The 11,745-nt window shown below is 46.4% G+C and overlaps 1 protein-coding gene across 1 annotated transcript in view; it reads right to left on the bottom strand.

Moving 5' to 3' along the window:
- Window positions 1-2,505: 2,505 nt before the first annotated feature.
- NTN4 (netrin 4) overlaps window positions 2,506-11,745 on the bottom strand; it is a 44,551-nt gene continuing 35,311 nt past the window's right edge. The window contains 5 exon segments of the mRNA XM_008636558.1: window positions 2,506-4,181; window positions 7,784-7,954; window positions 9,651-9,719; window positions 10,908-11,020; window positions 11,723-11,745. The exon segment at window positions 11,723-11,745 is cut by the window's right edge and continues 28 nt beyond it. Coding sequence (XP_008634780.1) covers window positions 4,045-4,181; window positions 7,784-7,954; window positions 9,651-9,719; window positions 10,908-11,020; window positions 11,723-11,745 — 513 coding nt within the window. The 3' untranslated portion in view covers window positions 2,506-4,044.

Raw genomic sequence — 11,745 nt, 5'->3', positions numbered from 1 at the left:
TGGGCAGATCTGCATGGCTTATTCTGCTTTCTTCCACAGGTGGCAGCAGTGGCAAAGGACAGTGGTGAAAGCTTCACTCACTCAGCAGTGTGTGTTTGGCTTAGTGCCTGGTTCTGACAATACTTACGGCACAGGATTTGCCTCGGAGGGTGCAAGGAGGCATTAAAAACCAGTTGGAGCCAGGTGTTCCCTTCTCTGTGCCAAAGCATTCACTGAGAGCTCATGTGCCAGAGAGCGGAGTGCTCATGTCCACCAGCAAGAGTGAAAGAGGTGTCCTGTGAGTGCCTTGGAGGAATACAGCTTTGGATCATATGTTGCTGTGCTGGAGGGGCTGTACTGACGTGTGTAGCCAGTGTTGTGGTGGCAGCTGGTTCCAACACACCTGGCTTCACCTCCTCCAGCCAAGCACATGTGTCCAACATCACTCCCTCCTGCAGTGCTGACAGACAGCCAGGAGCACGGGGGCTCTGGCAGGCAGCCCCAGCCCCTATCTCTGACCCCCGCCACTGCTTACATCTGGCCTCCAGCCTTGGAAACAGGATGGCTGAAGACTCCACCATGCTTCCTTCAGCAGCAGGGAGGTACTTGCTCTTTAGGTGCAGGTGAGGCATGAGGACAGCATGAGGATGCCCTAGGGAGAACTGTGGCAGTTCCCATCTTTGGTTCCTGAAAATCCAGCACTCACCTCTGCTCCCCTCTTGGCAGCACAATCCAGAAAGGGCAGCCTGGCCTCAGCTGCCAGCTTTGCCTGCATCAGCGGGGCAATTCTGGAAGAACTTCTGTGAGTGCTGTTGCCAACTCTGATCATGACTGGGATGGTTTTCCTGCCACTGATACTTGTCACACAGAAGGACTGGACAAGGTATTGGTACTCCTGGAATCATCAAGCAATACATCTACTCTTCAGGGGGGCAGAGACAGGTATCCTCTTCTCATACACATAACAGAGGGGAGTAAACAGATAAACCAGGCAGGCTGCTTCCATTAACTCACTGAGTTGCAAAGACTTACTGCCCAAAGAAGCTTTTCCTGCTAAGGAGGGCCTGGCTGGCCATCTTGTGATCTCATATGAATAGAGGGATATAAAAGGTCTAGAGGGTAAGTCCTGTGACGAGTGGCTGAGGGAGCTGGGGTTCTTCGGCCTGGAGAAAAGGAGGCTCAGGAGAGACCTTATCTCTCTCTACAATCACCTGAAAGGAGACAAGACAATACAACAGGACATAGTCCCAAGCTGTTCCAGGAGAGGTTCAGGTTGGACCTCAGGAAAAATTCTTTCACAGGAAGGATGTTAAACATTGTAATGAGCTGCCCAGGGAGCTGGTGGAGTCACCATCCCTGGAGGAGTTCACAAAACATCTGGGCATGGCACTTAGTGCCATTTTCTATCTGATCAGATGGCAATTGGTCAAAGCTTGGATTCAATGATATCAGAGGTCTTTTCCAACCCAACTGGTTCTGTGATTCTTTGATAACCAGCTCACCCACTCCGGGTAATGGGACACTTCTTCCAGCCAAAACCCCCTGACAGAAATTTCTTATGGGCAGATTTGCCCCACAGAAGTTAACCCCCTTCCTCCATAAAACCATCAGTGCCCAGCTCCAAGGCTAGGACAGGAGTCAGACAAGATGCCATCAGCAGCACTGCCAACAAAGCCATCCTGGTTTCCTACAGATGTTGAGCTGGCTGGGATGGTGGGCTCACACCCTCCAGCTTTCACAAGGTCACATTAATCAGCTAGCCATTGCAAATGTATTTTTAGTGGCATTAAAATAAAACAAAGCTAAAAATTTGTCAAGCAGGTAAACCCACAGTTTTAAATCAGAGCTCTTAGTGTCTGAGAGCCTCCATAGGAGAGCCTGTCCCTGTGCTCTGCTCTGCCAGGGAGATGGGTGCTGCCACAGTCACTGATTAACCGCCCACCTGGGGAGCTGCTGCCCACACTGCAGATTAGGTCTTGACCCCCTAGCCACTAATTTCTGATGCTTGACTTCACTCTGCAGTGTTTTTACAGAGCTTTTGCCACAGCACTTGTTTCCCATAGCCTTTTCTTTCCCCTTAGTAGTTTCAAATGTAGGAAACAAATCTTACTTTTGCCATCCCTGACTTGCTTCTTATAAGTACCTGCTCAGCAGCTCAGCCTTCAAGCCTGTGTGGAGGCAAGGATTTGGCCACCTTTGAAAATATATAGGTACAATTCCCCTTCTTATGTGAAGAGCTTATAAACCTCCCAAAACAAGGGGTGAAATGGGATTTTTGTGAGCCATCCATGCTACTTCGCTTCTTTCCACGTGTTGAATTTTACCCCCCAACCAGAAAGGAAAATATCCCCCATGGCAGCTTCTTCTCACCCAGTGCAATCTTTGCTTGTGCTCTCTAGGGCATGCATGAAGACCCTGCTGCCATTGGCATAAGCAGTAACAGGAGAAGAAGATGTTGAAATATTATATTTATTACATACATGAGATACAAAAAAAATTTACCAAAATAGTATCTTTTTTTTTGCAAGTCCACAGGACCTTGAAAGAAAAATACATACGTAAAGTGGATTGGTAGACTCCTAACTTTTCTGGTGTTGTATGTCTTCTTTCCCCTCACACTCATGAACGAAATTACACTCTATACAATGTGGTTTAAAGATGCTTTATAGAAAAGATATATTTTAGTGCTGAAAACTGCAGTAAACTGTGCTATATTTCATATTGGTGTTAATGAGGAAGTATAATGGCTGCATATATTGCAAACAATAACACAGAAGAAAACAAATAAAATGTTCAGTTTTAAATACTTACATAAAAATAAAATAAACTCCAGGCCCACCATGAATCGCTGGGTTGTGATATGTGAATGCAAGTCCTTTCCATTCTCCGCATCCACTCCTTTTCCTGCAGTCAGAGTTTTTCTCCTCCGGCAATTGCATTTTTATCTCAGTCTCTTCTTCTCCTCACTCTGTTTGCAAAGTCTTGCTGGAGTCCTGCCCACGGGGTCCAAGTGCTGGTCTGAAGAAAGGACTTCAGTGCAAATACTTTATCTTTCAGATTGCATCCTCAGATATTCTGAGTGGCCAGTGCCAGGCTGGCCATTCCCTTTATACTGTTAATGCTGTCCAACTGCGGGGGGTCTTCAGGAGTGCTTCTGTTTCAGGGAGTTTTTTTCACGTGCCACCTTCAAATTCTTCTTTCCCCAACACAATCAGACTTCCTGCACTGTGAAGTGGCAGGCAGTAAAGTGCTTTATACAATGAAATATTTACACTAGGGCTAGGTTCATTTTTTAACACTTCAGGGACAAAAGCTCAGAGGTGCTGCACCCTCTGCAGCTGGCTCTTCTCTGCAGCCGTGCAGTGGGTGGAGAGCTGGCCTCTGCCCTGCATCACTCCTGTGCCAAGGCAGAGGGATTCAATTCACTCCAGCAGCTCCCTCCTCAACAGCAGAGAATCTAGCCCCTGAAACAGCAGAGAATCTAGCCCCTGAAACCTTCAGCAGGGCAAACAGGTTAAAAGCAAGTGGCACCCAATTCTCTTTGATGAGTGCCATGTCCTAACCTGTAAGAGGGTGTTTCTAAAGAGTGGTTGTCATTGCCACACTGGTGCCAGCACCTACTCACTGCTATGGCCACTGCCTTCCCCTCAGCATCCTCTGGGAGCCTCTGGAAGCCACTCAGGATCCACGCTAGTGGTACTGGCAGTGTTTTGCTTCTCAGCAGTAGCTCTTCCAGGGTGGCAATTTAGTCTTGGGTGATCAGTGGCTTCATGGGAGCTGCTCCAACACTGCACGGGAGCAAGACAAGCATCCACCACCCTTCCTTTTGTTTCCCTCAAGATAACGATGTGCAGGGCTCAGGTGAGGCCCTGACAAGGAAGCTATAGGCAAGTGAAAGAACATTGGCCAGAAAGGGTTAAATTAGACAGCGCCTACAACTCTGAATGCCTCACTACATGTTTTGGCACTATTTTCTTACATTCCAGTTTTCATGCTAGAGGTCTTCTCTCTGTGGAGGCTGTTGCATTTTGTGCATAAAGAAATGCCCTAGGCAGCTGTACACCTCTAGTTGCAGTCTCTTTTCAAAATCTCCAAGACCTTTCTTCCGAGAGCCGACTTCCACTGGTGGACAAAACTTTTCATGTTGACAATGAGCCTGCCCGTTCGGACGTCCTCGTGTCCTGCCACAAGGTACTCCAAGCCTGCAAACCAGCAAAGCGGTCAGGGACTGCACAGTACCATGCTCAAGAGGCCCATTGAGCTGCAAAGTCAGCCTGGATATCGAGTCCCATGTAAAAAAGCACTTACACAAAGAAATGTTTATACATATTGACTCACATATATCTGTATATCTACAGCTCTAGCTGTACCTATGGAAAAATGACCCCTGTGGCTACCTGTCAGTGAGATGCAGTACACAAAACATGATTTTGTTAGCTTCTAAATATAAATGAAAGCTGAACTCTGGGGGCAGCACTGCAAGTTTTTATACCTCTTTTGGAAACTGCTATTACCTTCATTTGGCAGTCGTCTGCCTCACTTCTCTCTGAATAAATCTGGGAATCAGTTCAGCAAATTCCAGGAATGGAACAGTGCAGGATGGTCCAGTGCTTGGTGTCATGCTCGGAGTGGCCAGTGGCCGCTTGGAGGCACAGGCATGCCAGACCCCAATGAGAGGCAACACTAAATGTGCTGGCACAAGTACCCTAGAGGAGCCTGAAAGAGCAGCTGCCACACTGAAAAGAACTGCTAATTTCTGCTGCTGCCAGATGTTTTAGAGATATGACAGCAGCATCTGACAAAGCCTCATCTGGTTGTCCAGAAACAGCCAGAAAGGGCTGGATTGTGTCCCTGTGGTGCCCTGCTGCAGGACTTGCCTCAGGCATCCAGGTCTGCTCTTGACTTTCAGGACACAACTCAAAAGAGTGCTTGGAACCAGGTAACAACTGCTAAACAGGGGGATAGAGCAAAGCCTTTGGCTTGAATTAGCTAAAGAAACACTGCCACAGATCCAAACAGCCTAAATGGGCCACAAATTGCCATAAATGGGGATAACAAGGAGGATAATCCCTTCCATGGCAGGAGGAGCTTCCTGCCAGCACATTTAGGGTATAGCCAGGATTAGATCCCTCCTGTACCCCCTTCCCACTTGCACCAGTCTGGGGAGCACGATGTGCTGCTGCAAACCAGGCACAGGAGATGGGCATCCCCCGGTGCTCTCAGTCATCCCGCTCCATCCTGGCTGCAGCAGGGAGTCCGCTTGTGTTGTCTTGGGTTTTCATTTTGCAGTCCAGAATAAAGGAAGGGTGCTTCCCAAGTTAAAGGTCAAGTATGCTTTTCTTTATTTCAATACAATTTGCTTTCTACTTTATCTGAGTTTTTGGGCACACACATCCTCTCTTCTGCCAAGTAAACACAGGATACGTGTGTGGCACCATTGCCCTTCACAAGACATTGATTTTGGCCAAGTCAATCTTGCTGTTACAAACATCACTTTTCAAGGGTTCCTGAATTTATTTCCCTTGAGATAGAAATGTGGTACACACACTCAGAGAGCAAGCAAATATTGCTGTGGTTGCTGATCGTGTAGTGCTTTCTAGATTTTCAACCTGATGCTACAGAACTGTAAAATTAAAATGAGTCAAATGACTGAGATGCCACAAGCCAGGACTTGAGGCTGGGCAGTTTGCCCTGGCAGGCTGCTCTCTGCCTCTCTGTGTCTGTGCTTGGCAGAGCCATGGAAGGAATGGGCTCCTGTTCCCTTGCAAATAGGCAAGACCTTTAAATCTTTCAGCTCAGTGTCCCCCAAAAGAAGAATCTGCCTCTCTGGGTGTGTGGGGAGCAGGGGTATGCAAGGGTGGTGAAAGGGTTCCCCTTGTAAGAACTTAAGCACGTTTTTCATATGAAAATAGCCCATGGAGATTTAATAAATGCTTAGAGTTTTCTTTTCTTGTCAGAGCCTTTAAGAGCCTACTCTCCTTTTGGTATCCCTTTACTTCTGTAAAACAGAATAAAACCACATTTGTCTTACTTTTATATTTATCTTTGATCTCCTCTATATTTTTGGAAGATGTGATTTCCATTATAGCTGTATGTCAGAAAATTGTTTTATGTCAGCTTGACTTTTCATCCAGCTGTTTTTGGTTTATTCACCTGTAGGTCATAAGCTCTTACTGTGATAGAGAGTTGAATCTGCTAATATTGCCAACCACTCAGAAATGAATGTGGTAGCTAAAGAAAATAATGAATTAAAAAAACATCTGGGATCCTTTTTTCCCTCTTTGACATTATTGAATCTTAAAGATTCACTCAACGGATGTTTTCAGGTTTCCTATTAGCACCAAACGTCATGACTTTTCAACATGAAGGCTGAGACTAATTTATACTCATGGGACCAGCAGCTGCATTTCAAAACAATATCAAGCTTTGCAGTGTAAATCATGAGAGCTGGCAAGGAAGCAACAAGGGAGTAACACCTTGTTGTGTCAGAAACCTGGACTATCACTAAAGACAGTTGCATCTCCACCTTTCTGCTGTTGTCTAAGAGACCTTCATTGATTCTGTGATTAATGCTGTCTTTTCATCTGTTGGGGAAAATCAGTGTAGCTCCTCTGAAGTTAGTGGAGTAGCAAAGCTGGGTGTCAGGTGTGGGCTGCCCTGCAGGCTCAGTTTTGAACAGCTTCCATTGCATTCCTTCAGGTTCATATTAAGGCAGCTGCATCTGTTCTTTCTTGCTTGTGTTTCCATTGCATATGGAAAAAAAAAATAGCTGTATCTACTTGATTATAGATTTATGGTGTTCCAGCAATATCCAATGTCTTACTGCACTTAAACAGTAGAGCCCTACCTAATGCTGCTGATTCATCTGACCTTTGCACCTGACAAGACTTTCTAGCTACAGCTGTGCTATCAGAACAGCTTGCCTTCAAAACCAGACACAGTCACTCCTGCAGGCATGAAAGAAGACTGCAAACACCTCATCAGTGAATAACCTTACTGTATGACCCTGCCTCACAGACAGCCCTGTCCCCCCTAGTTCCTAGTGCTGCACATGAAAGGGACGTCTCAGCACCTAAGTCAATGCTTCCATTGCCAATTTCCCAGTGGTGTATGTGCCTTATGGAAAGAAAGCCTTTTATCTGAATTAGTTGGTAACTGCTCATTTATCTTGGAGTTGTAAAGAGAGGTGTGTCAGCTGGAGCTTAATTTTGCTCTGTGGAAGACACTGCTGAATCTGCATGTCCTTGTCCATACTGGAGACTGCATGCACTGTTTAGCCACCACTGGTTATACTCCATTTCAGTGAAAGAAGATGGGAAAAAACTGTGGAACTCTCGTCTCACTGCATAAGAGAATTTCTTCCAAATCTTGTAGAAGTAAATTTGTATTAGTTTCAAAGAGAAATGTTCCCTTGAGTCTAGATTAGAACTTCAGTACAGTATCATGACTCAAATTAGATTTAAATGTGTTTTCATGGATTCAAATTAGCTTTAGCTTTGAAAGATATACATGCAATTGTGGTGTGATGTGCACCTCCCTCCCTCTGGGAGCGGAGACTGGTCAAACTGAAAGTCTGTTACTATGCTACATAAAGAGAATTGTATGTTTCAAAGTCTATTCAAAGTTTTTCTCTATGAAATTCCAGTTTGGTGGAGATTGAAGTTGCAATCCAAGTGATGTAAGCCAGTAACTTTTAATCAACACTGGGCTGCAATCTCAGCTCATTGGTATGAGGCGATAGTGGGCTGGGAATGAAATCTGTATATATGTGGTGGAAATGTACAGTTCAGGGAGTCAAACCTACCAGGATTGAGGATGGGACAAGTGCAGCCTCTGTTAGTCCAGGATTCAGGGTAGAGTGTCCTCTTGCCCCGGAGAATCTTCAGCTTTGTAGATTTCAAGACTTTCTTGATCTTCACACTGACTTCTGCATGGGAGCCTTTGTCATGAGCTGACAAGATCTTTGTCTTGATCACTGGGAAGACAGGAATTCAAAACGAGGACTATACAAACTATTTACAGTGGTCTCTTTTTTTCCCTGGTCTAATACTGGTGTCTGAGAGAAGCAGTCAGGACAATTGCTTTGTTATAGTGGAGTTAGCCCAGGGCCCCTTGCTGGGGAGCCCAGGATCAGAACAGCTGCTGGAGAGCACATACATCCCCACACCCATGGGCAGAAATGCTGCCAGTTGTTTTGGCCATGGCCCCTGGAACTGCCATTAGGGCATGAGGTCCCATTTTCCCCCAGAGCTCAGCAAACCCTTTGGGTTCCTTAGCTCTTTTGGAAATCAACTGGATTTAGGGATGGACCTGGAGGCTTTGCTGGGCTCAGCCCAGACAGCCCAGGCAGTAGGCAGGGGTGTGAGGACCTGCCCTCATCCCACCCTGGTGCCTCATCCCATCCTGCTGCTTTGCAGAACTGCCAAATCCAAATTCAGTGGAGGAGAGTGAGACATTGGTGGGGACTGGGGCAAATTATGGAGTATTTTGAGCTCACCCATACCCACAGGCACATTCCCACCACCTGGCATTCCACTGCTGAGCCCCTGAGTGGTGGAGGCTCAGGGCTGAGTTCCTCCACCCAACCTATACTGGTAGGTATTGCCATATGGTGGTGCTTTATTCAGCACTCATGTTGGGAAGCTCGGGGCAGCCTCTCACCGTGGCCTCCTGGAGATCATGATGAGCCCCATAATTCATCTGTCTCTCTAGTTTAGCTGACACCTTCACATGTTGACTGATGAAAGGGGGAGAAGCCTGAGTGCACTTTAAATAAGATTTATGAACTTTGAGGTTTTGTGACTTTTTTTTTCAATTTCTTATCTTTTGCAAGATTAAACACAGTTACTATCGTGGTTGGGAAGCAAAGCAGAACAGAATCAAATTTTTTCCTAATATCACTAAGCCAGGGCTACATTTCAACAACTGGCAGCCCCTTGAACTCCCCTTCGCGGGTTGCTTCTCAGCCTGCAGAGGTATGGGCTATCTTCTCTGCATTTTCAACTTCAGTGTGAGACGAAACAGGTGCAAGAGACCCCTGCAAGAGATTCCTTATGAAGGAAGGGAGTGCAGCACAGAGCATTCGTTGCTCTGCCACAGTATGAAGAGGCAATTCACTGGCACACACCGGGGAGGTCTTGGGAAACAAAGTGCCTCTTCTCATTCATGTAAATCCAAGAGACACATAGACAATATATATCACCCCATTGCAACAACTGAACTTTTTTGACAGGGGGAAGTTCCCAGTAGCTGCTGGAATTGTTTTATCCATGGATGGTGATCACAGTCCCTCCTTACGTTCGGTATCATTCAGGCACAGTAATTTCTAGGCTCTGATTGGGGCACCTCATCTACGGACATAGTTTCAGTGACCCATTTTTGGTAACAGTGGTTTATAGTTTCCCAGGGACACTTCCAGCTCTTGTCCTCCCATGAATTTATACAAGGGTGTTTTGATAGCAAGAGAGATGGGTAACAGAACAAGATGCTTCACCCACCTTGACTTGGAACCATGATACCTATATATTTTGGTGGAAGATCTGCCTTTAGACTAAGTATCCCACGGGCTTGCCAGGATGCAGCGGTGCACACACAGCACCTCTCATGCTTTATATACACTTTTGCACTGCCTTGCAGCACCTCCCTTTACAGCCACCTCACCCACAACTCACCATAGGTGTACTTCATCCCACAGAAGACCTTGGGATTCCCTAAAACTTGCTCTTTACATTCGCATTTACCTGGGGAAAAAGAAGGAAGCAAATGGCGTGTGGATTGTGGTTAAAAGACAGGAGCATTTGCAGGCAGAGCCCAGGAACTGCCAGAGGTTTTTCAAGTGGTCCACAAGCCTCATGCAAAAAAGCCAAATTTGCAACTCTTTTCAGACTGAGAGTGAATACAGAATCCTAGTCCAAGGGCAATTACTCCTTGTTTACAATTAGAAGAGAAGGAAAACAAAGGCCTTATTATTTTGCCTTGGGATGCAAATAACATGCGTATCTTTCTCTCTGGTATTTTCCACACCGCAATGTACCAGACAAAATTTCAAAAGGAAATGTTGCAGAGGTTAAGGCAGATTAATGACTTCCGTGATCTTAGAACAAAGAATAACATGATATACTTATTTACGTTTAAAATGAAGTCGCCCAGACAAATGATGGAGCTTTCCCCTCAATTAACTCAATTATTGTATCTTCGAGATATTATCAAGCCGCTCTCTGAAAATGGAGGAAATGACGCTTGCCTGCTTGCATGCAGCGGCTGGAAGGGGGGGCAGCTTGGCGCTGCCCCACGGGGCCAGCCTGCCTCGCACCAACCTTCATGCACCTCCCTGGGCTGGGAACACAGGAGGGAGATAACTTCCCCCGCTGCATGCTAGGCCGTCTCAAATTGCATCATAATCTGCAAGTGATGCCAAAATTGTTGTGGGTATTGGGGAAATAAATTGTGAGCTAGAAATCCCCTAACTACCTGCTAGTGAAGGGCCAAACCCCACCCTTTAAAAAGAGTTGCTGGTTTGTTGAGTTTTAGGGAATATAAGGATTCCTTTAAAACATGATGGTCAAGTAAAATGCGAGGATATTCAGCCTTGAAATTCATGAGGGTATTCAGCCTTGAAATTCAGAGCTGGGACTGCAAATTCTTGCCTTACAACAGCTAAATGCTGGGTGCAGGCATTCAGCACGGAGCATCCGCCTAAGGGGTTTGCACACCCTTGCATTGATTGGATGAGCCATAAGGTTCCTCTGGCTCTTGGAGGGGAAGGAGGTGGTCACAAAGACATTCCTCCACATGGTAGTGGGGGAATGTCCATTCCCCCCTGCAACTGCCAGGGTGCTAACTACAAGCCAGTGCAGAAGACTAAATCTACACTGGCTGCTGGTGGGAGGGATAGGGCAGGTGAAACACGTGCAAAGCCACAGTCCTACCAGAGTGCCGGAGTGCCGAGAAGCCCTGCTCATCCTCCCAGCCCCAGGTGGGCTCGCTCTCGTTGAGCACTGCCTGGAAAGGAGGTGCTTCATTGTGCCAGGTCACGTCTGAGCTGTTGAGGGGAAAGGGAGATGGTCAACCTTCCTCTAGGAGCCAGCAGAAAGCAGGGCCATCCTACTACCAACCCATCCTCCAGGTACAATGTGACTGTGTGTCTTAATGACGGTAAATGCAAGAGGCAGTTTTGAAAGGTGAACAGGTGGATTGTTGTCAGAGAGGATCATGAATCCATTTTGGGTTTAAAATATGTTATAGGGATTTATATACCACAAATATCTTCAGTCTGGTAAAAAAAGCAACATGTCTGATTTGGAGAGTGGGGTATTATTAAAATGTGCAGTCTTCTAAAAGTCAGAGCTTGACTCCAAGCCCAGCACAGTCAACACAAGCTGAGTTACAACAGCAATATTAAGCCTTTGGTCTCCTCTCACTCAGATGTCCCTGAGGCCCATATTTTGCTTGTGGAGAGGAAACAACTGTGAAGGTTATGGAAAACACCTGCTACATTAACACCAGCACTGAGAGCAAAAATTCCAACATTGCAGGTGCCCTGCCACAGTGTGCCAGGTACCCAGGGGAACCACAGCCTCAGCTTCCACTCTATCCCCACTTCTTGGCCATACCAAACCCCAAGCATTTTACATAATGGATACTTTTCAGCCTGCTTGCCATGTGTAAATAGTGCTTTCCCTGGAACAGAGATCACAGAGGTACGGTGAGGCTGGGAGGGGGTGGCCAAGCCCCCCCAACTCACCTGCTACTGTGGCAGTCACCAGT

This window comes from Corvus brachyrhynchos, unplaced genomic scaffold (genome assembly GCF_000691975.1).
Source record: "Corvus brachyrhynchos isolate BGI_N302 unplaced genomic scaffold, ASM69197v1 scaffold56, whole genome shotgun sequence".
Taxonomy (NCBI): Eukaryota; Metazoa; Chordata; class Aves; order Passeriformes; family Corvidae; genus Corvus; species Corvus brachyrhynchos.
The sequence above is the reverse complement of the archived record's forward strand: the minus strand, read 5'-3'. Positions and strand labels throughout refer to the sequence as shown.